General features: G+C 46.3%; 2 protein-coding genes across 3 annotated transcripts in view; one reads left to right on the top strand and one right to left on the bottom strand.

The window, feature by feature from the left end:
- Window positions 1–4,491: 4,491 nt before the first annotated feature.
- Window positions 4,492–12,003, bottom strand: TIMM21 (translocase of inner mitochondrial membrane 21). 2 transcript variants are annotated; one of them, XM_010971844.3, is made up of 6 exons: window positions 11,409–11,999; window positions 7,862–7,924; window positions 7,668–7,765; window positions 5,271–5,344; window positions 5,079–5,184; window positions 4,492–4,979 (listed from the first exon to the last, which is right to left on the bottom strand). In XM_010971844.3, the coding sequence occupies exons 1-6, from the start codon at window positions 11,707–11,709 to the stop codon at window positions 4,884–4,886; spliced, it is 738 nt and encodes a 245-aa protein (XP_010970146.1). In that variant the 5' UTR covers window positions 11,710–11,999; the 3' UTR covers window positions 4,492–4,883. The 2 variants fall into 2 exon arrangements, with proteins under 2 accessions (XP_010970146.1, XP_045364364.1); XM_045508408.2 differs by having other exon boundaries at window positions 4,492–5,184; window positions 11,409–12,003.
- A 635-nt stretch (window positions 12,004–12,638) lies between these two features.
- Window positions 12,639–23,697, top strand: part of FBXO15 (F-box protein 15) — a 37,926-nt gene continuing 26,867 nt past the window's right edge. Inside the window, exons 1-3 of the mRNA XM_074355152.1 lie at window positions 12,639–12,779; window positions 19,488–19,598; window positions 22,639–22,743. Of these exons, the coding sequence (XP_074211253.1) occupies window positions 12,673–12,779; window positions 19,488–19,598; window positions 22,639–22,743 (323 nt within the window). The 5' untranslated portion in view covers window positions 12,639–12,672. The remainder of the gene's footprint in view (window positions 12,780–19,487; window positions 19,599–22,638; window positions 22,744–23,697) is intronic.

Genomic DNA, 23,697 nt, shown 5'->3' with positions numbered 1-23,697 from the left:
GTTACACAAATTAGAAATAAAGAAAGCTGGCATTATTAATAACACCAATAACGATGCCATCACATTTTATAAAGACAAAAATGAACACTTTCATAATTCTTTGATATGAAGAATAATGAACCTATTACAATCCAGTTATATTACTTGAAACTATTTAAAATGACATATATTATTTTTATGTATGATGTCCATTTTGTATAACTATAGGTTAAATACAAATTGATATCAATGACTGTGACATTTAGCTTAATAGGTTTGTGGTTTTCATCTGAATTGTTCCTAAACAAAATTGGCAGCATTCACTGGCCAGCCTGTCACACAGCAGCCAGCAGCTTCCTGGAAAGACATAACAGCTGGCTTTCATCTTCTGTGCCCATTTGGTTCCTTGAGAAATCAATACATCGTCCTTCGAGTCTCCTCCGTAGGCAGAAAGCCATGCACCTCACTTGGCCTGCATTTGTTTTATAGCATTTACTCCTCTCTGAAACCGTACTGACCATTTTGCTTAAATAAATGAGCACTCCCATTTCCACGTTCTCACGTGGCAGGAGCAGGAAGCAAATGTGGACAATGAATTCGCATAAAGGAGGCTCCCCTGGGACTAGAGTGTCACCATGGACGAGTGTCAGTTGATTCCTTCCTTCATGGTCCTGCTGCCCCTCCCCATAGTTCGATGCTACAACGCGTATCACATACAGTTCGTGTGAGTGGTATGGGTGCTACTGATGACAGTGGCCGGGAGTCAAGTCAGGATTTTCTCGCCAATGAATCTGACCTTTTCAACGAAGTTTTCATTTTGGCATGCTTCCTTTGACTTTTTAAAAAAATCATCAGATCTTAATGTAACCAATGGAATCGATACACATTCAACATCTAATGAGGTATTTGCATTGCTGTTAACTGTTTTTAACAAAAGTTCTCAAGTTTCATGAAAAAGGAGAGAGGACAGAAAGAGGAGAAGGGGAGGCATTTTGTAATTTACCAGAGATCTGAGAATGATGGTTGTGAACCAGAGAAGCCCCAACTAATGTTTTTCTAGGTTGGGTAGGGAATCTGGAAATGGGATATTGGTGGATGAGGGGCAGAGGCCTCAACAGGTCATCTGGGTGTCAGGGGAACCTGGGAGCCCTTTCTTACAAGATATGTGCAAATCACCGACCGCCGCCAGCACCACATGCCTTGTGGTGGAAAACAAGGTGGGGCCGTGGTGCCACTCTGTACAGTTGATGGATAATTCCAGAATATCCAATGTATCTGGTTAATGCAAATGGTTAGATCATTTTCACTGCAGTCAAAGAAATGTTTTACTTTGAAAACATTCTTTTCTAAAAATGCAAAAAACACCCTTTAGGGTCAAATCAGTAGACACCAATCAAAACATTTACTGCAGTTCTACTATTTGATCAAAATACTACTTTTCTTTGTATTCTTGTTTTATCATGTTATGAAGTGGTCTTACAAGTTGGTTGTTCCATGAACCATTTTTTGCTGGTGTGTGTGTGTGTGTGTGTGTGTGTGTGTGTGTATATTCTGAAGAGCAGTGTACGTTTTTGTTCTTCCATCCCTGCTCCTGGGGGAACCTCAACCTTCTAGAGGAATTAGATTTATATTATTTTCGTTGTTGTTTTGTTTTACTAATGTAGGAATGCTTCTGGGTGTGACAAGTCTGCATCTGCAATTTCTGTCGCCTTCTGTTTTCACTGGTATACTAGGAATTCACCAGCTTTTTAAGTCACCTTCTGAAAACTGTGTTGCCTCTGTTTTAGGAGTATGCTGTAGATTTTTCCAAGGCTTGGATTTAATAGAATGTTTGAGAACCTACTATCTTCCAAATACTCTAAACACTGGGGACACAAAAATGAAAATGATACTTTATCTATGATCTAAACCTAAAGGGAAGACGAGATACACTGACAGCTGCCGTGTAGCAGGTGCCAAAGAGGGAGTGCCTTCTGCACCTGCTCATGAATCCTCATAAACCCTGTGAGGTGGTATTGCTGTCCTCACACGAGAGATGAGGAAACCGAATTGCTAAGAGGTAAAGAAACGGGAAAGGGAACATCAGGTAGTGGCTGAATACCCAGGACGTGAGAGTCAGACAAGCCTGGGTCACATCCCTGGCTCTAGGCTCCCACAAATGGATGAGCTCGAGCCATTTGCTGCTCCAGCAGGCGCTCTTGTTTGCTCCTGAACGCTGGGCTCCAAAGATCCGTCCACACTGTGAGAATTCCCTTGTAATACAGGCCAGAGACGTGAGTGAACTGAGGCTCTTGAAGGGATGATGTCAGCCGGGGTATGTGCTTCAGCCAAGGACTTGGCCACGCGGGGTTCAGCGGGTGGAGCAGGTAGGGCCTGGGGCGGCCTGTTCCTGGAGGTTTTGCCCTGACTCCTCTCCGTGATGGGTCTGGGGTTCACCAGCCCCGGGGCCTGTGCCTGGAGTGTCCCCTTAGGAATTCTCCTGCTGTCACCACTTGTGGCTTTGTTGTCAAACTGTGTGTGTGTTGTGTCTGTGACACTGTGAGGGTCTGGGGTGCACAGGAGGGTGAAACAAAATGGGAATCAGAAGAGGTTGGTTCCCAGATAGAAATATCATATGATATCACTTCTATGTGGACTCTAAAAAAAAAAGATACAAATGAACTTACGTACAAACTGGAAATAGACTTAAGGTCAGAAAACTATGGTTACAAAGGGGAAAGGGGTGGGGGGAGGGATAAACTAGGAGTTTGGGAGTAACGGATATACACTACTGTGTATAGAACAGATAAACAACAAGATCCTACAGTGTAGCACAGGGAACTGTATTCAGTACATTGTAATAACCTATAATGGAAAAGGATATATATATGTATACGTGTAACTGACACACTTTGCTGTACACCTGAAGCCAGCACAACATTGTAAGGCAACTATACAGCAATAAAATTTAAAAAAACCAGAAGAGGTTGGCCTCAGTCCCTTTGTGGGTGGCGACCGCTCTTGTTCCGCAGCTGGCGGACCCAGGCGTTAAGAAGCACTAAGAGACTGAATGATTGAGAAATCCTGTTTCTGGTTCCCAAGAAATAATAAAGCCCTGTGCCCCCCATCAGTAAAACTGGAGCCCCTCACCGCCCCGTATGGCTGAGGACCAATGCCGCGTGACCCCGCTTTTCTCGTGGAATGTTACGGAATTCAGTAGAAGGCTTTTGAAAATGCCACTGAGGGGCAGAGAAGTCCTACCCAACAGAACAATAGCTTCCGTAACTGCTCTGGTAAGAAAGGGATGTGAGTGGCCCAATTAAGCATTAAGAAAACTCCAAGTACCTGAGAATGTTTAGTAGCAAAACACATCAGTCTTACAACAGCCTAGCAGTGGACTCTGGAACGTAAGGGGCTGGAGGAGTGATCCGCAGTGAGCTTGTCTGGGTGGCTGGGCTGCGGCTGGGGGGCTGGGGTGGAGCATGGGAGCTGACTGCGCTGGCTCTGCTGACTGGAGTTAGTGTTTCAGGACGGTAGGAGGTCACTGAAGGCTGTGAGTGGGGCAGGGAGCAGTCAACCCAGGATTTAGGTCAGCGCTCGTGCAGTGAGGAGGGAAGATTAGTTGGGGAGAGACAAGGTGGAGAGACATGGTGTGGGGACCGATCCTAACCTCCTGGCTGAAGGCCTCTGGGAGCACCTGGCATGCAAGGGGGCGGTGGGAACAGGGAGTTGGGAGTGGATTAAAACTCATGTATGCAGGAAGGAGAAAAAAGGTGTAGCCAAAATTGTAAAATTAGATATAATTTAGGCCACAAAAAGAATGACACAGTATTATAGTGACGAACAGAAAACAGGGTTTTCACATATGTGTATCCAAATGCATAAAGTCTGGGGAGACTTGAGGATTCAGGGTAACAAAGTAAATCAAATCTAAGGCTGAGACTAGGCTCAGGCCACTCAGGCCCTCTTCCAGGCTGCAGACTCCTAGCCGTGTCCTCACATGGGGAAGGGGCGGGAGGGCTCTCTGGGGTCTCTTTACAGACACCAATCCCATTCATGACAGCTCCACCCTCATGACCTCATCACCCTCCCCACCTCCTGACACTGTCACTTGGGGGTTAGGGCTTCAACATGCGAGCTCTGCAGGGACACAACCATTAAGACCATAACTGAAATCACAGTACTTTTCTATTCACTCCTCCACCCAAACTGGTCACGTCTTTGCTCTTACGGATCTTGTTCTTTGCTCCGGGTGCGTGTGAGGGTGATGATACCTGATGGGGCCCCCGCACCTGGTGAGAACCCTGATCCCCCCGACTTCAGAGCCTGCCCTTGTGAGACTGGGTACAATGTGCCCCGTTCACAGGGGGAAATATGAGACAGATCAGATTACTCTAGACCCTGCAATGGGTGCATCCAGCTACGATGATTCTGAAGAGTGTATGGTTTCGTTCCCTGTAGTTCTCAAATATTTTCAAATGTTCACGTCGAGTCAGATTCCAAAATACATGGAAGGAAGCGGCTACTGACATCTTTTTGTTAGTTTCAACTTTATTTCACAGATTTTACACAGTTACATAACATAAAAAAAGCATAAAATACTGAACTCTATTTTTTTATTTATATGGTGTAAAATTTTTCATAACCAAAAATTCTTACCACAAAGATGATGTTAACAGCAGAAACACTGCCCATGACTGGCGGTTTGATGAGATAACAAAGTATGCTCTATTTCATGATCTCTCACTTCAAGGAAATCTCTAATTCAGTCTGTTTAACTGCAACAACTACCCAGTTGCCTTCACTTTGATGAGCTCTATTCTTTCCTATTTTATTCAAAATAGACTCTGGAAGAGGGCTAAGGGCAGAGCCTGCCCCCTCCCATGTCCATCAGGAAGCACACGCCTGCTGTTCTCTTAACCGTCTTAGGATCGATTATCTTCAACGATGATAGTTCTTCTGGAGTAGGGTTCAAGTTCTACAAATATATATCGAAATTCATATTCGCCACTTTCTGGGTTCTGAGAAAAAAGAAAAACAAACCCGTATGAGGCGTCGCTCTGCCCCCGGTGCGCGCGGAGCTCCGAGCTCCGCGCCACCGCTTCCTGGCGGGCCCTCACCTCTTTCACCTCCAGGTGCACCGTTCCCTGCTTCCCAGGCTCGGGGCCCTGGATGTAGAATTTCACACGCATGTGTTTCAGCCCGTCTTTTACGTATTCAACAAAGCTGTCGAGAAGAGGGAAGAACACAAGCCTGAGCTCCTCTCACCTGAAACTCAGCCCCGAGCCCTGCGGCTTCAGCAACTGCAGTACCTGACGTGCTGCCTCCGCCCGCGTCTCGTCGCCTCCCCGTAGCCTTTGACGGGCTCCCCGAAGACGCTGATGACCTGAGAATGAGGACCACGCTTTCAGTCGTGAGATGTTTTTAAAGCTTCCTAGGGAAGTATTTTCTGATAAACCAAGTGATTTATTTTAAGAAAAAAAATCAGTAAGCCCGAGACTCGTTCCAGATGACGACTCCAGTGATAAGAAAACTGGGAAAAAGTTATGCAAAAATCATCCCATAATTAACAATCAAACATTTCATGCCGAGACTTGTAGTCTCAGAACAGTGGGCCCTTCCTGCTCCCCTTGTACGAAAAACAGACATGATGAAGCTGCTCAAATGTTAAAAGTCTGAACATTTTTAGTGCAGTTTATCTCATGGTGGCTAATACTCAAAGCTCCCAGATCAAAATGATTTTTTAAGTCACTAAACACAAATGAAAACAAGTAATGATCTATTTAAAACAAACCAGATCTAGAGGTACGAATCAATTATTCCTAATGGGAAAACTCACAATGAAATGGAAATGTAATTTTTACTGTATTTAAAATGCAGAAACACTTGAGCACCCCAACTCCCACACCTCATGGCCTTTCTCTTGCCTTTCAATGTATCTCTCTGAATAAATCTACCTTTACTAAAAAAAAAGAAAAAAAAAAAAAGAAAAAACTTTGGAACCTTTTCAAGAAAACAGAATTGGATATCAAACTAAAATATTGCTTCAACTCTGGAAATTTTTCTTTGCTGGGCGTCAGCATGCTGTCTGTCTTCAGCATCAAAATTTTCAGGCATAAATAAAAAGGAACATGTAAGATGAGACATTTAAGAACTGGGTAGCTGAAACAACTGGAACGCTTGTCCAAATCATTTACTGTAACAGATTAAACACGTCAGTGTCAGAACATCAGGATTTGCTATTTTTCAACCAGGCACAGTGCCTGGCAAAGAGCGGCCCATTGACAAACGTTAGCAGAACTGAACTGTTAAAGTTGACTCTTTGCAGAGCTTTTTTAGGCAGCAGATTAAGTTATGACTTAATAACACCCCACTCTTTGTGTTCATCCTTTAAAGGTGTTTTGTTTAAAATGCTGCAGATCCATAAGGCCGAGTCTGAGAGCAACACAGCGACCCTTCACCTCTTCTTGGAGACGCACCCTGACGTTTCATTACACTACTGCTCGTGTTTATTTTTGCGGCCTGTAAAGCCTTTCTTGTCAGGAATTAGTGGGACTCCCAGTAACCACAGTGGGGACTTCCTTTATTCCCTGCTGAGTTTCAGCTTACTCAGAGGCATCTCCCTCCCTGCCTCCTTCTCCACGGTTCTCAGACTGCCCAGGGTCCAGTAAGAAGAGAAAGATGCCAGAGTCGGCTAGCGCCTGTGGTTCCCTCCCAGACGTGTTCAGAGACACTGCTGGAGCACTTGGAGGCCGGGCCCCAGGGAACGCCAGTGCAGGGCATCGACACTGAGGGCATCGGTGGGTTCCAAATCTTCCCTCCCCATGGACTGCACGTTCTGTTTCTCTGCCATCACTCCTTGGTCTGCGTGAGAAGGAGCCCAACGTTTATGATGCTATTTGCCACCTTCTCTCAGAGCGCAAGAACTAAGATTTCAGCGAGCGATGTTTTTCAGTGCCAGAGCTCTCCACCCAGGGAGTCAGAAACCTGGCACTTCACAGGCTACGCTGGCTTCTAGCTGTGACTGGAAAGCATTATGTGAAGCTTCCTTCTGGACAGGGTCCTTAAAACAATCGAGGCGGCTTTTCCCTGTGTCTGCCTCCTCCAGGAGTGGTTTGCACAGGCTGGGCTGTGCTTCAGAGCCTCAGACGTGGAATCAGACAATTGGATTCAGGCTCTGGTTTTTCCACTTACCGGCTCGGTGACCTAAGTTATTTAATCTCTTTAAATGTTGGTTCCTTCGGCAAACAGGGTAACAGTAGTTCCCAACACAAATGGCTCTTGTGAGATTTAATAAACAGGATGCGCTCAAACACTGAGCATAGTGCCTGGCACATGGTTTGCTCGCAAAGTGTCAACAATTACTAGTATGATCATGAGGTTATGGGTCAGTTTTTTAAGATGACAGGAAGCTTATTGCATGAGTTTAACACTCTGGTATATGCTAAGCACTTATTATCTATGACAACTAGTCAAACGACTCTCCTGTACAATTAGGATCGAAATACTGCCACATGGACCTTTGGGTGCTCTTAATCAAAGCATTTCAAGTACAGAAAACAAAGTCCAACCATTATATTGTGTTATTATGTAAACTGCTCTAGTCTTGGAACCAGTGTGTGATTTCTGCCCACCACCCACCCCACAACCCCCAACATTTCTCTCCCTGTTATCAGAGCCCGTGTAACTCCATCTTGGGGAGGACTAACCTCGGGATGCGATCTGCATTTTTCTAGGGCTTTCCCATATATCTTATTAGGACTGGATGAAGAAAAAAGTTCTCTGAAGATGGTGTAAAACAAGCCACCTGAAAATCACAGAAAAGGAAGATCAAGCGAAGCAAGAATGAGACAAGTGGAAAGTGAAAGATACTCAGGGGCTTTATACTTGCTGTGTTTTCAACCTGTGATGGTGATTCCAACAAGCACCACTATTAAATAGGTAAAATCTCTTCCAGCTTCTTTCACTGTAAAGAGAAAACACCACTGGTTACACGTGTGCCAGACAATCAGGGATGCTCTTGGCGACAGGACCTCTAGCAGGTGAGATGTGGGCTCAGGACCTAAAGAGTGGGTCTGCATGTGTTCTGGAGCAGCTGTTGTCAAGCCTCCCTGTGAATCAGAACCACCTGAAGAAGCTTTTTAAAAGAACCACAGTGGAATTCTGGGAGCAGCGCGTAGGAATAGAAATTTTACTTAAGTAGCAGGATTTTAACACCTCCTTATTGGGTAAGATGAGGAAATCCTCTGAAGAAGTGATCCAGGCCCTTGGAGTGGAAACAACTGGCCTAGATTAGGCACCACTGGCCAGTGTGCTGTTCATACATTAAGTGTTGGCTTTGTCAGCTGCAGTCAGGGGATCAAATGGGCCTCAACAGTCAGTGACCTTCCCCTGTCCTGCAACCCTGCTGATGGTGACACACAAAACAGAATTTAGAACAGGAATTTACTTGGCTGGGCAGATGTGTGAATCCGACAGATTTAAAAGATGAAGAAACTACACAGATACTGCACTTTTTTTCCAACACTAATAAAAGATGTGCACATGGATTAAATACAAGTTCTGAGAGTGAAATAAATCCAATCAAGATGCGATCACGGGACAGAGCACACATGTATGTGTACTTACATCTACAGACGCACCTACACTCACGTGCAAAGGACTGAGTGTTACTGTTACAACTAGGCTCTTTCACTCGTGCTGGAAAGGCAACGGCTTCCTGAATTTATAAATTAATTTATTCGCCACATAAAGAACACATATTTCTGGAACATAAATCTCTTACAAAATCTTTTTTTCCCAGAAGAACAACAAAATGTTAAGACACTATTACTATCTTCTCTACTTTTCCCTTTTTTATAGGAAGCTGCTGCTACTTTTATGAAATAATGCTTATTTAGAAGTACTCTTTGGCAGAGTGCAATCCTTTAGGCTTTCAGTCCAGATTCCTAACTAAACAGATGTGATTCAAATGATAAAAAGACTGGGTCTGCCAAAACCTGTGTAATCCCTGGGCCTGATCCACACAATCGCTGAACACGGGTCAGGGGTGGAGAGGCTGTCAAGGAGAACCCTTCATTCCGTTCTCCATTAAGGCCACAAAGCACAATACCTATCACCCGCCAGCTGTGGTCCAGGCCATGTGAGGACATGCTGGCTGTGCTGATCCGGAGCCGGGTGACTCCCTGGGACCCAAGTCAGGCCTTGGGCCCCAACACCCTGGACTCCCACCTGCCTCCCGCATGATCTCCGCGGCCGCACCGAGGCTCTCAGGAAGCTTCTTCCCCATTTCTTCACCCAGAAACATCTACCATGTCTACTATGCGCAAGGCCCTGTGCTGAGGATCACCCATCGTCCACACATTTTTGAAGTCTGTTTGTTATTTTATCACCATCGTCAGTGGCAGCTGCCTGTTGCCCACCTTTGCAGACCTGACACTTTTATACACAGCCCTGCAGCCGCTTGTCCCTGTGTCACTTCACGTCTTGGGGTGGGGGGACAGAGGCAGCGCTATTCTTAGACTAAGGATGCAGGTAGTGGTCCCCATTCTGCTCCAGTGTAACTCACCAGTCTGCCCCTGACAGAAACCAGGCAGCGCCTGGGGGGCTGCGGCAAACTCAACTAAATAACTTTAGGGGAGCACATTAAAACGGACTCATGGTATCGGCCACTGACCTGGAGAACACGTTCTCCACCGCTACTGAGAAGGCGCCACAGCAGGAGCGCGTAGCGACCTGAGACTGGCAGTAACCGTGTCTGCGTGGTCTTGCCGGGACTCATTAGGTCTCCCACCAGCTTTTAATACAGCGTGAAGGGCCCAGAGGGCTGGATCTGGACTGTCCAACAGGGCAGCCGCACGCCACACATGGCTACTTTGAGTTTAATCTTCCAATTTACTTAAAATTAAATAAAAACTCTTTCTCCATTACAATAGCAATGTTTCAAGTACTCAACAGCCACATGTGGCTACTGGCTACCACACTGGGACAGCAGGCATATAAAGTGTTTCCTTCACTGCACAGAGTTTTCTTTGGACAATGCTGTTCTGGACACTTCGCAACACATCTGTCCACTCCACTTGTGCCATCATGGTCGTCAAAACCCAGAGTAACAAGCAGCAGGTATGCTGGGTGTACTCCAAGTATGGGGGCTGAGCCCAGCAAAGATCAGGGTTTGCCGCCCACACCAGCAAAACTCTGAGAAGTGCAGTGTATGGTGTGGAGTAGGGGAGAGGCTGCGGGACATCCCATCCCAAGAAAAGACAACTATTACCTACATCCTGTACGTCCTATGACAGTTGGGGACAGGACTCTCTGGACTCTGGAGGCAGCACGTTCCATACTTGGGAAAACCGCTCCCACCCATTCACTAGGTTACAGGAAGGCTGCCACCCCCGAATGGAGCCAGACCAGGATGTGGCTCTGCAGCAGGCCCTGCCCGCCACGGTGTAAGCGGCGCTGAGCTCCAGCCAGAGGACTTGACCTCTGCTGTTCGACACTTCAGTGCCTCTGACCTCTGCGTACAGGCTATTCCTTGTGTGCTGAAATTCTAATCATCCCTCACAACCCTGCTCAAGTATCAGGGATGAACTACTGTATTTTTGATTACTGCCCATATCATATGAAGGTGGGTGATGTTTTGGATATCTTAAATTCTGTACTATACGGAGTCTAACTCAGTATCTGGGCACAACAGCCACCACCAAATTGAACTGCCTGAGTTAATCCCTATGGATTATGACTCAATAATCTCTCTTTTCTGTTTATTCTATCCCGTTACTCTTTATCATATCTTCCCTACTTTTTTTTGGTAGCACAGTTAGGCTGCCTTTTTACTGTTTGTTTCACACTCTTACTTTCTTCCCAAGTGGTAAGCTATTCGTGTATTAGATGTCTTTGGCACACTCATTAGAACTGTTCAAGTGCTAAGCACAGAGAAAAATGGAAGCTCAAGAAATACCTGTGAATGGTTGTCCTAAAAAGCACTGGCCTGGATATTACAAACCTGAGATTAGGAAAATTCACATTCAATTTTTAGCTGTGTGAAACTGGGGAAACATACCTCCTATGTAGTAATGAGTACCAATATCTTAAAGAGTAAAATGTGATACTCAAATGAGATTAAATAACATCTGGAGAATCTACTTGTCTATTAGAAGGTATTAAAGGAGGTTAAGTTTTATTTAGCTCTCTCCACACGAAAACATAAAAATTGAGAAAACTTTTAGAGACATAATTCAACAAAGTTATATCAAAATCAACTTTCAAATTTGAGTTCAAATCTGTGAAGAAAATTGTAGGCCTATATTCTTTGACTCTAAACTGTATTTAACGGTTCTGCCTTTTAATTTGTGTTAACTGTTTATCCTTAGAACTGAACTTGTGTAAAAGGGCACTACCAGCTCTCGTCACGTTTGTTGAAAGACTGATCGTTAGAGAATCCCTTTTACCTTTCTGTGACGTCGAGATGACGGTTTCCCCGCTCTGACTTCTGTGCACAGACACTTGTTTGCCGCTGTCCTCCTCGGCTCTCGGGGGGCTCTGTCCTTGCGTCCAGATGTTTTTCTGGGTGACTCCTAAAATACACTTTGGCCGCACCATTTTCCTCTGCTCTTGCAGCCTCCACCTCAGATTGGGCTCAGTCTGCAAGCCAGCTTTGTTAAGCATCAACTGTGGCAAGAACAGCCGCTTCCCCGAGGACCTGTGCAGCTTCTCCGTACAGCGGACAGCTCGCAGGAAAGTACAGATCATGTTCACGGAAAACTGCGCCGCGGTGGGGAAGACGCAACTGCGACGAGCAAACCGTCACTGCCAGCTACACGCCCAGCCGGACGTGCACCCAGGTCCACACATCCACCTGGCAAAAACGCTGGCTCAACAGCGTAAATCAAGACAAAAAGCCTCCCGAGAGGAGTTGACGTCCACTTTTCTTGCTCTTCGGCCCTCTTTTTACTTGAATTATGAGTACCTGCTATGCTGATATTCACACTGTCCCCGCCAGGCCTTCCCGAGGTACCCTGGGAAACCCCTGGGACTCCTAGGAACAGTAGTTTGAGGGCGGCACCTCTCATGGAGTTGCCCCGGCGGAGAAAGCACAAGGACTACATTTCCCACAATGCAAGGTGGCAGAGCGCCCGAGCCTCTCGCCCCTTCCCAGACACCCTTGGGCAGGCTGCCTGCGCATGCGCGGCCTGTTCTTGGCGCAACAGGAAGGCGTGCGCAGGACTTGTCTCGCGGGCTCTGTTTAGTTCACGAAGTTCTTGAATTTGCAACTGTCTAGTTAGTAATTACACACTGCATGTTCTTGCGACCCTCTTGGGAGGACCGGGAAATCCTTAGTCTTACTATGGCTCTGCTGGTTCCTATGGGCACATGATGCAAACTTTGCGTTTGTTCTTCCCTGGGAAAGGGGCGCAAACTAGCCCAGAGCCAGCAGGTGGGGAGGGAGGAAGCCGCCGCAAAGCCCTCGCGGTGCCCCAAACTCCATGCTGCCGTCTTGCCGACTGGCATCCTCGGCGTCAGCACATTGGCCGTGGGCACAGGCCTGGCCGCGGAAGTTTCTAGAAGCGCTCTTGGGGCCAGTGGAAAGGCGCTGTCGCTTTCGGCCCCGCCCCTTGCGCTTGCGCCTGCGTCGGTGGGCGTGGCCCGGCGGCGCGCTCCTCCCCGCCGCCGCCGCCGCCGCCGCCGCGCAGCCCGCGTTTGCGCTGGGTCGCCATGGCGACCGGACGCGGGCGGCTCCTCCAGCTGCACTGGCTCGGCCTCCTGGCGCGGCGCCCGGCGCTCGGCGGCTTCTGCTCTGTACACGGGAGCGCGGAGTTCAGGTGACCCTCGGGGCCGCATGCCGGGTCCGCCCGGCGGGGGAGTGCGCCCGGGGAGCCCCGCGAGTGGAGCCCTTCACTTTCCCTCAGCTTTTCCTCTTTCTTTTCGTCAGTCCGCCCGCGGGTCGCTCGCGGCTCCTTTCAGCGCGGGAAAGGTCTGGAAGGACAGCGTGGGGAGGTCTCCACAGCTTGGCGGGGGGTTGCCCCGAGTTATGCTACTAGTAGAGGAGCTTCCCGCGAATATTCCTTCACCCTCAGTTCAGTCAGTTGAGCGGCGCAGAGCCGGGAAGCCCCGCGACCCCGAGCTGCCCTCGCGGAGACGCCGCGAGGCTGCGCTCCACCTGCGGAGGCAGGTGCGCCCCATCCCGCTCCGCCCGCGGCTCGCTGGGAGGTCCCCCTTCCAGAGCGTTCTCAAAGTTGCTTCCTTACTCTGGGACCGGGAATCTCCTTTTGTCTTCTTCGTGAGTTTATAACTTAAAGAAGTAGACCTTGCCCGTCAAAACATTGTTGGTTTTTGCTCCCCGCTCAGGGTTCCTGATTGGAGGACTCGGCCTCAAGCAGGTACCTCTCTTAGGCACTTTGGTCTGGGAGCTGCGCCTCCGACGTCAAGGGCGAGTCTGCGTTTCTAAGCAAACCCTGGAGGGGTACTTTCTAGACACCCACTTCTTGGTGCGCAGCGTCTCATCCTCTCCTGCCGTCTTCCTCCCCAAGCGCAGGGCACATGGTATTCTTGTTCTGGTGTCTGGAGGCTCGTCTCTGCCCCGCTTCTCTTGCAGTGTCCTGGAACAGAAGGGTGGTCCTTTTCTACAGTGAGGGAAGGCAACTTTGAGGAGTGTGAAGGGAAGAAGCAGGGAGCGGGACGCGGCGGCAGCTTTCCGAAAGGAATTTCAGCTTAACTCCAAAGATAATGGCTCACTTCACAAAGTGAATGATCCAGGATGTCAGAAGTATCCATGTGCCATCGTGGTACCCTCTCATTAAACCCCTCCCATTCTATCGTGAGCTGTCCTTAGCTCTGCACCCATCATCCCAGTTAGATTACCAGGTGGAGGGACTAAGGACTGTTTGCATTCTGAGGGTTATCTTTTTGCCTGTAAGTCTTCTTGATTTATAGATATAAAAAGCCCTGCATATTACACCTGATAAACCGAGTGTCTGTGTTTAAGCATAATAAAGGGATCTGTTACTTACAGCTCAACTACTTAAGTTATATTTTCCCCCCTGAATCTTCAGGACTGTGTCCCATGTTCATCCTGGAATGTATTACCCCACTTACCCTGGTTTCAGAAGCAGGGCCCTGTCCCTTAGTATTGCAGTGATAGTTGGTTCTTAAGAATAGCTGTAGTGCTCGACAGATCACAAGCCTTGGGACAAAATGGTGACAGTGCCTGCAAAATTCTTATGTAGGAGAGAAAGACTGGAATTTAAATGGGAAGCTTGAACTTTAAATCAGTTTGCCACGATTACTAAAATTAGTCTTTACATTTAATGCTCTGTTAGTGGGAAGCAGAGTGATTGTTATATAATGAATCATCTATTACTTTGTAAGTTGAGTGAACTTCCTATGGAAATGATGTTAATTAGAATGCCTGTGATTATGCCTGACATGAGAGCCTGCACGTCAGCCTGTGATTTGGTGATACATACGTTCTTTTTGGTAAAGAAGAGTCAGCTTCTAAGAATGATTGAATATAGTCTAAGGTGGTTATTTTTAATGTCTTAATGCAGAAAAATTAGTTTTTAACAAGGAACCACACAAAATATGTGATATGTATAAATCTTTTTAACATAAAATAATAAATATGTATAAATATCTTAAACATAGCAGAAAGCATAGCAAGTTGGCTTAATTTCTACTTGGCCTAATTTCTTTAATTTCTTTCAGATATTAAAAATTAGGCCCAGGAAGTAGGTTTTTAAAATACTGAACTTATTCAAAGCGATCAAGTAAAGTTTATCACTTGGGAAAAAAAAAGTGTTTTTAAAGTAGGTGTCATCTTACTAATTATATCAGCTAAATGTGCATTTTGTAGGTATAGATCAACCTGAGAACGTGCATGGAATTTACTGATTGGTAATTGTAGCTGACCCTTTAAAATGTGCACTTGGTTTGTTTTATGGAGACGTGGAGATGTGCTTTCAATGGTACCAAAATCTACACTGATAAGATGTATAAGAACATGGTAGAGAGAGCTCTGGAGGGACAGTCAGGAGGTGAGGGCCCTGGGGCTTTCAGCCTCTAGCTTGGGACCTTAAAGAAGTCACTGTTAAGTGCCTCGTTAGAGCCTTAGTCTCCTGACCTGTGAAATGAGGGACTCAGGAGATCCGTCTTAATTATGGCCAAACGAAACAGCAACAAGTAGGCTCTACTTCTCCAGCAGTGGGCAGGGGACGCACAGGGTGCCCATCGGCTCGGAAGATCAATGTAACAGCTTTGGGGGGAAATGGTAAATACCTGGTGAGGAACATGGTACACTTTTTAAGTAAGGGAAAGAAACACTGATAACACCCATACAATGAAGCATGTGCATTAATTTTTAAACAAGAGATTTCAGAGAAGTTTTGGGCTTTCTCCAGGCTGTGCTCCCAGATTTCGGGGGACCTAGTGCCCAGAATGGAGGCCTTTGAGAACCATGGTTCCAGCCTAAAGGATTGTGCCATGAAACTGTGGTCCCAAACCCTTTTGTGTATTGTGTTCTCAGTTTTGCAATTAAAACAACAAACCCCCCACAATTTGTTACATATTCGGTTTATTAAGAAATATTAGAAAGTCCATGGTCTTCTGTTTCTTCAATCCTCCAGCCCCAATTTTAAAACTACCACCACCAGAAAGCCTTGTAACCTTGTGAATCAGGTGTATTATTGGCTAATACTTTGCTACCTCTTCTTCCAGACCTCTCTTCTTTGTATGTGTTTGCCTTTTCCTTTAAGAGACAAATACAAAAATAAGGTTTTGTTGCACATACCGATATAACCTGTTCTCTCAATTGATAGGTTATTAACTTAGCAGACATTTATTGAATGCCTTCTGCATGTTGGGCACGTTGTGGGTGCTGACAGACCAGCAGTGAACAAAACTCACGCAAAAGACCTGCCAGCCTGGAGCTCACACCCCAGTACTAGTGAACAGGTAGATAAGCAAAGTGTCATTTTGGACAGGGACACGTGCTGGGGAAAAACTAGGGAAGGGGTATCGTGTGTGTGCGTGTGTGTGGAGTGTGGATTGGAGTTTTCAAGAGCAGGGCTAAAGGAGGTCTCAGTGAGATGGTGACATTTGAATGGTTGCCTGTAGGAGGTGAGGGAGCTAACCGCGTGGACATCTGGGAGATGCCATGTGCTCATTTCAGTTGCACACACTTCCACTTGAAACGGTCCCTTTTAACTGGCTGAACATTGTTCGCATCACAGAGGCCCTGCAGTTTAGCCAATCCCTGTGCTGTTTCCAGTACTTTTCCCAGTGCAGACAATTTTGATATGGACGTTCTTGAGTGAAGTCTTTGGGCTCATTTTCTTGTCTTGGAGTATACTTGTAGATGTGAAATTCTTGGCTTAAAAAAAAAATATATATGTGTGTATGTGTATGTATATGTATATAGATGTAACTTTTAGGGATCTTGATCTGTACTAGGATTTGGCTTTCCATACCGTTTGCGCCAGGGGTGCTCCCCACAGCGAGGGAGAGTGCCGGCTTGTCTGCAGGAGAGCCGTGCTTGTGCTTCCCCTTGATTTGGGCTTTGCCAGTTGCTGGATTGAAACTGAATGATGTATTGATTTACTTTTCTTCAGTTCCCCTGGGAAGGCCTAGGGTAATAGTTTTGATTTTTTTTTTTTTTTTGGGCATCTTTTGAGAAAAATACAAAATGGCAAAAAGCTGTTACTAATTTACTAATGCTCCCAAACAAATGTATATTTGATTAACCACAGCAGTCTTCATTTAAGTTAAAAAACAGTATCAGAGTCATTCCTCCTTCAGTCTTCATGCAGTGTGTGTACAGACTCTCAGACTTCTTGACGTGACACTCCACACTTGTAGGGGTCTGAGGGCCGCTGGTTGGGAACTGGGTATTGTTACTATTTGACGGAAAAGTAATAGAAATAATTTTGCTTAAAGCTTAAGTGTTAGAAACCTTTGTCAACTGAAGATACTTTCTTTGACTATGTAACACAGGCCATAAAGAGTTTACAAGAACAGTTAACAACCTAAAATGAGGAATTATTTTAAACCACTTTAAAATACTTTGAAAAATTGTGTTCTGTGTTGAATAGTGACCCCGTCTCCCAGCAAAAATTCCTGTCCACCCAGAACCTCAGAATGTGACTTTATTTGGAAATAGGGTCTTTGCAGATGTAATTAGTTAAGATGAGGTCATGCTGGGTTAGGGTGTGTCCTAAATTGAATGTGATGTTTGGGAGGAAGACAGACAGACAGGCACACACAGGCACACACGCACGCCATGTAGAGATGGAACAGAGATTGGAGTTGGCTGTCACCAGCTAAGTAAGGCACACCGAGGACTGTCAGCAAGGAGCAGATGCTGGAAGATGCCAGCAAGGATTCTTTCCTAGAGCCTTGGGAGGGAGTGTGGCTCTCCCCACACCTTGATTTTGGGCTTTTAGCCCCAAGGACTGTGATACAATAAGTGTCTGTTATTTTAAGCCACCCAGTTTAAGGTACTTTGTGAAGGCGGCCATAGGAAATTAATACAATTAGGAAATTATGCTTTACCTCTGGTTGCCATGTTAGAGCCAGGTCAAAGCTGAGTTGAAGCTTTTCTACTGTGGAAATCTTTGCTTAAAATTTTCAACAGAAGTACAGAAATATACTGCACAGGTGCAGTTCTCTGATGAAAGGGGAGAGGGCATTGCAGAGCTCCCCAAATTAGCACTCTCCCTGGCCTCTTGCTGCTCTGCGTTTCCCAAGTATGCGTGGGCTAGGAGGTCAGATAAGACAAAGAACATCTCAAGTGCCTTGCTGAAGCTGGATGGAGAGGCCTGGGTAGCCAGCAGGGTCTGGAAGGGTTTACCGGATTCAGCCTCTCCCAGGTTGAGATGCCAGCATGCAGAGGAGAGCTAATGTTTCTTGGGGGCTCACCGTGGGCCATCCTGAAGGGAAGACTCTATCAAGGGAAGAGAGACTCAGCCTCTGCTCAGGAGCACCTAGGGGATTGTCAGGGGCTCTGAGGGCCTGCCCATCTCTGCCGTAGGCATCAGGCCACACCGAGCCTGTGGGCAGTGCACTCCCCTTGCCTCCTGAGAGCGGGTCATGCTCGGGGTTGAGGGCCATCCTCTGTTCAGATCTGTCTGTGTGGATTGCATTTTTCCACTTCCAGAAAGAGTATTGCCCTTACTTCCAAGTTCTTAGGACCTCCCTTCATCTTGCCCCCAATTATTGCCCAAATCCTTTTTGAGAATTAGTCTGAATGTGTCCAGGAAATCATCCTCAGAGCCATAGCCTTGGTAAACTAAGCATGTGGATAATGTGTACTCTGGGTTTTGGTCACTTCTGAAGTAGGCTGGGCTGGAGGGCGTCGGTAATTGTGTATATGTGTGTGTGTATCTGGCGGGGGTAAACATGCAGCTTCCAGGTCTTCCTGAGAGAAGGAGCGTGTCCCCCAGGCATGCTCTGGGGGCTGCTGCCTGGAAGTGGGGAGCTGTGAGCTGGATGGCCCAGGTGTTCCCAGTCCCTCCCAAGCTGCTGCTGAGTACTGCTGGCTAGGACTGATTTTAATACAAATTTATTGTAGGAACTTCTGAAAGGGGCTAATCACTAACTGCATAAAATATCATACCCTATTTCATCAAATCTTTTTTTTAATTTTATTTTTTATTGAAGTGTAGTTGATTTACAAGGTTAGGTGTCTGGCAGAGCGATTCAGTTACACATATTTATACATGTACATATATGTATGTTCAGATTCTTTTCCAGTATAGCTTATTACAAGAAATTGAATATGGTTCCCTGTGATATACAGGAGATCCTTGTTGTTTATTTTATGTATAGTAATGCATGTCTGTTAATCCCAAATATCTAATTCATCCCTCCCCTCCCTTTCCCCCTTGGTAACCATAGTTGTTTCCTGTGTCTGTGAGTCTATTTCTTTCAGCAAATCTTAAAAGCCATTGATTGTAAGAGTCACTATTTTATGTTTATTATTTACTCCTAAAATAATAAAAAATAGCCAATTAAAATGTATTCCATTGAATGTGAGATGTTAAAGGGTAAATACACTTGTGGATGAGTGTTTGGTCCCTCCAGGATGTGACTGCCAGAGCCAGAGTTGGAAGCAGCCGTCACCCCTCCGGGATCAGCCAAGCCAGAGATGGTGACGGCCGTGCTGGTTCACAGATTTAAGCTTTTTTATTCTATTGATGTTATCTTTATTAGGTTTCTGTTGTATCATCAAAACCAGACAGTTGATGCATTTTATGTTTTTCCCTTTTGTTTCCATTAAGTACATTTAATAGCACCCCTTTGATACACTGAAAGCCTGTAATAAAATACATCACAGTGAGTCCCGTTTTCAGGTTTACTTGGGACATTGAATGTTTCACAGCCCTCACTCCCTTCCTCCCCTCTCCCCTCCCCTTTCTTTCTTCAGTGAAGTTTCACAGGGAGGAATCTTTGGAGTTCATGAATCCCCTATAGTTTTGTAGAGGGGAACGGACAGTTCACCTTTCATTAAAGCTTGTGTTTTCCATGTTTGATTTCAGAAAGGGGCCGAGTGTCAGACTGGCCACAGGCTGTACTACTGTAAAGCACTGCGCCCACCAGGACCCGCACCCTGAGACGTCCTCCACCAGCTGCCCTGTGTGTCTGGAGAGGTAAGGAGCAGAAGTCTGCCACACTCGGGGGGCTCCAGGGGTGGAGTTATTAGAGAGAGAGTGTGGTGCTGTGTATATCAGCTGCTTTTCAAGCTCTAAGAATAGCCTCGTGTAGGAAGGGTGTGCAGCCCAGAGAGTTTGACGTGAGTCACCAGCCTGCCACCACCCTCGTCGTTAGACTAGTCTCGTGAAGCTGGACTCTAAGTGTCAAGTAAATTTCATTTTCCCATTAAGAAATGTTCTTCAAAATTATTCATTTTCCAGTTGATAAAGATCCTTGAAAAAGGAGAAAGAAGATTAAAGTACATTCTTCTGAAAGCTCAGGGGGTCTCTGACTTTCTTACCTTTTAGCATCTTGGGACCCGTTTTGCCGTGGCGGGTTCTGTACCTTGACCCGCAGCAACGGGATCTGCAGAAACTTTTACAAAAATGGATTATTTGAAATTGATGCTGAAATGGCTGTGGATTAGTACTGTTCTGACAGGTTGGAGCACCAAGTATGTGCTGAGTGTCGTGTGGAGCTCTGAGAGGGCAGTGTTATTATAGATGTTTTACAGTGGAGGGAGTGAGGCTCACACTGGGCACTATTGCAAAATTCAGATTCAAACGTACATTGCCTGACTTCCACTTTTGAACTTTTAATACCATGTCATAACCAGCTTAGCTAACAGTGTACAGACTCCTACTATGTTTTAAAAGAAACAAAAAGCCAGAAAAGAAAGAATTAAGAACATGGATTTAAGCTTTAACCCTATTCTCTGGGAATAGAATCTGTCATACAATAATCTGATACGAGAAATAGAACAAATATTCATTCAGCTACTCTGTCTGTCAAACTCTGAGGACTTTCCCTGTACCAGACGCTGTGCTCGGGGCAGGGCACAGGTGGTGAGCACATGTGATGTCACAAGGCTCATGGTCTTGCGGAGGGGACAGGGTGGAAAAAAGGAGTGGATCATAAATTGGGATACATGCTGTCAAGAAAAGAAATGGGCTCCATCATCCAGGTTAGTGGGGCAGGGTGGTCAGGAAAGACTTCTCTGAGGAGGTGGCGTTCAAGCTGAGAACTGAAAATGGAGATGAAAGAGCTTGGAGAAGAGCCTTCGGAGAGGGATGCTAGGCGGGCAGAGGTGGGGCCTTGGCCTGTGGACGGAGCAGCGGTGCTGGGCGGTGGGCGGTGGGCGAGAGTGGGGCGGCCCGGGTCGGGCTGTGGGAGGAGCCTGGACCATCACTCACAGTGTGGTGAATTTCAGCACAGGTGCGGTGTTTTGTGATTTCTAAAACTATCTCGGTTCTCTGGAAGGAGGGGAGATGGAGAGAGACTGGCAAATTGGAGACATATTTGGGGCAGAACTGACGTGACTCATTTATGAGTTAGGTGGGGAGGCGGACTTGAGGTGGGAACCCCAAACTGTGGCTTGACCCCATGCCGGTGGGGGTGCTGCAACCCTTTGCTGTCCCTAGCGTTGGAGACCTTTGCTCACTATTAGTGTCTAATTTACTGACTGTGAATTAAGGAATTTTATTTGAGAGGAGGGATTTAACTAATATCCAAGCAAAGCTACTTGTTTAAACTCTCAGAATGCCTCAGGTTAAAATATCTCAGACCCTTTTGAGCCAGGGTAGTGCTTACGTAGTAACATGTATCAAATATGTCTTTTTCCAAGGATCCACCTCATTCTTTCTCAGTATTATCAGAGTTTTAGGACTGATTATTTTCCTATGAAACACTCGTTAAGCTGATTTTTGTCGTAAACATTTAAAGTAGTTAACATCACAGGTGGAGAGTGGGCAGCAGCTTTAAATTGGTCCAAGGGTTTACTTCCCGCTTACCCTTTATCCCTAGACACCACCCACCCCAGTAAAATCTTCTGTAGCTTCTTTTCCATTTTTCCTTTTGTCTGAGACTCCAAAGTGCCCACTCCTGACTTCGCAAAGCTAGTAATGCCTCTGGCACTGTCAGTTTCTTACGCTGTTTTGTAAAATTCTAAGATCATAGAAATAGATGGGAGATTAAGAATGCATCTCAAAGTGATATTTATTTAGCCAGATAAATAAGATACATCAGAGAGGCTTTCAGGCCTTGGGGCCTCCTCAAAGCCCTGGAGACAGCTGTCAGGACTGCAGGAGCAGGGCGTGGGCGTGGTGTAGGTTGGGGGGAAACAGGTTGATATTTCTTGATGTTCCACTGGTGGTTTTGGGGTGGGGGGAGGTATGTGTTTTCTTATTAATACAGGCGGACCTCGTTTGACTGTGTTTCGCTTTATCATGCTCCGCAGATGTTGTGTCTGTGGAAGGTTTGTGGCAGTCCTGCGCCAGCATGTCTGTCAGCACCATTTTTCCAACAGCATTTTTCTGCCTTCTTGTCTCTGTGTCACATTTTGGTAGTTTCTCCCAGTATTTCCAACTTTTTCATTGTTATGTATTACGGTGATCTGTGATCAGTGATCTTTGATGTTACTGCTACGACTCACTGAGGGCTCGGATGATGGTTAATGTTTTTTAACAATAAAGTCTTTTGTAGTTAAGGTACGTACTTTTTGTTTTTAGATACAATGCTATTGCACACTTATTAGATTATAGTATGGTGTAAGCGTAACTTTTATATGCACTGGGAAACTGAAGAGTTAAAGGGATTCACTTTATTGCGATATAAGCTTTACTGCGGACTGACCCTCCTATAATAATATTTCTGAGGTATGCCTGTAGGTAAGAATGCATTCTCTGACTGTGATTTCCATTTATCGCATGAAGGAATAGTACATAGTTTCATGAGGGAGACTGTGAAATCCTGTCTGTTGATTCACAGTGTAGGAATGTGATTCAAATGCCAAGGAAGTTATTAGCTTTTTGTAGCCTTGCACCTCTGTGTTGGTTTATGTCATGAGACTGTACTAACCAGAGCACATCAATCGAGAAACAGTTGCAGGTGAGGGCGCAGTGAGCCTCTTGTACAGGACAGGGAGGGTCTGCTCAGTGCCGTCTGTTTGGAGATGGTCAGTTGTTTTCTCGGTCCTTCTCTGATTTCTCCCTCTCTCAGTTTGCCTTCAGAAATCCTGCTGAAGATCTTGTCCTACTTGGATGCTGTGACCCTTCTATGCACTGGGTGTGTGAACTGGCGCTTTTACCATCTGGCTAATGACAAGTAAGGAGAAAACCAAATCTCTCTGTCATGTTTGATGGCGTTTTGATGGACATAGTTAAAACTAGTAAGAGCTTTTTAACCATTTTTTTAAAATTTGAAAGAATTTCAAGAGTAGTCTTAGACATAGAAATATGTCTAACGTGTGATATTTTCAAAGATTTGTATTGACGTGCTTTGAGAAGGGAGTACTCTTTGCATGAGCTGAAGAAGATCAAAGTTGCTGTTGGTGCAGCCGTTGGAGAAAGTGGCGCTTGGTCTGCTGGCCAGGAGGACTTGCTGCACCTGCCGGGGCAGAGAGACTTGGCCGCACGCTCTCCGGCAGCACAGCGGGACCTGCCCCCGCTGCCCCCGGCCCTGGGCTTGCAGAGAGGAGCCTAAGGAAAGACAAGGGAGGGGCTCGGTTAGGTGTGTCTGGGGAGACCGCAGGCTTGTCAGCCATGGAACTTGCTTGGTGGGGAAGCGTGATGGGCGTAGGAGGTGGCGAGGGTGAGTCCTCCCCGAGCCTTTGCTCCTGGGAGCAGGAGACCGCAGTGACGAGGTTCACCCAGCTCGCCTGGGCTGGTGGGGCATCTGTGAGAAAAGGGATGAAACTGCTTCTTCTGTTTTGTCACTCTGATCTTCGTCTGCAACTCAGAATTTCGTCTGGGGGGCGAGATGCTGGGCTTTTTCTAACTTCTGGTGAGTTCTGTGGCCTGCAAGTGAGTGTCTTGGCTTTGAGGTGCCTCTCTCGACTTCAGCACCAAAAGATTAGACAGATACTGATCCCACGTAGACCCTGCACATCGACCAGGGGAAGGATCAAGGTGGGGATGCACATCTCACTGGTGGTTCAGTAGATGGGGAAGCGGACGGAGGGCCGTGAGGAGGCTGAGCCTTGAGCACAGCGAGCGAGAAACATATATACAGTTTCCTCACTGCCAGTCCACAGAGCGGCTGAGGACCAGCTGGGGCTGT

Source organism: Camelus bactrianus, chromosome 30 (genome assembly GCF_048773025.1).
Source record: "Camelus bactrianus isolate YW-2024 breed Bactrian camel chromosome 30, ASM4877302v1, whole genome shotgun sequence".
In the NCBI taxonomy this organism is placed as follows: Eukaryota; Metazoa; Chordata; class Mammalia; order Artiodactyla; family Camelidae; genus Camelus; species Camelus bactrianus.
This window is presented reverse-complemented; position numbering and strand designations above follow the sequence as displayed.

Excerpts from the sequence above, each read along its gene's own strand:
- TIMM21 (XM_045508408.2), bottom strand. The coding sequence starts at position 11,709 with ATGATCTGTACTTTCCTGCGAGCTGTCCGCTGTACGGAGAAGCTGCAC. Across the intron at positions 7,766-7,861 it reads TGTTGGAATCACCATCACAG|GTGGCTTGTTTTACACCATC; the intron begins GTTGAAAACACA and ends TGTGATTTTCAG. Across the intron at positions 5,185-5,270 it reads GGGCGGAGGCAGCACGTCAG|CTTTGTTGAATACGTAAAAG; the intron begins GTACTGCAGTTG and ends TCTTCTCGACAG.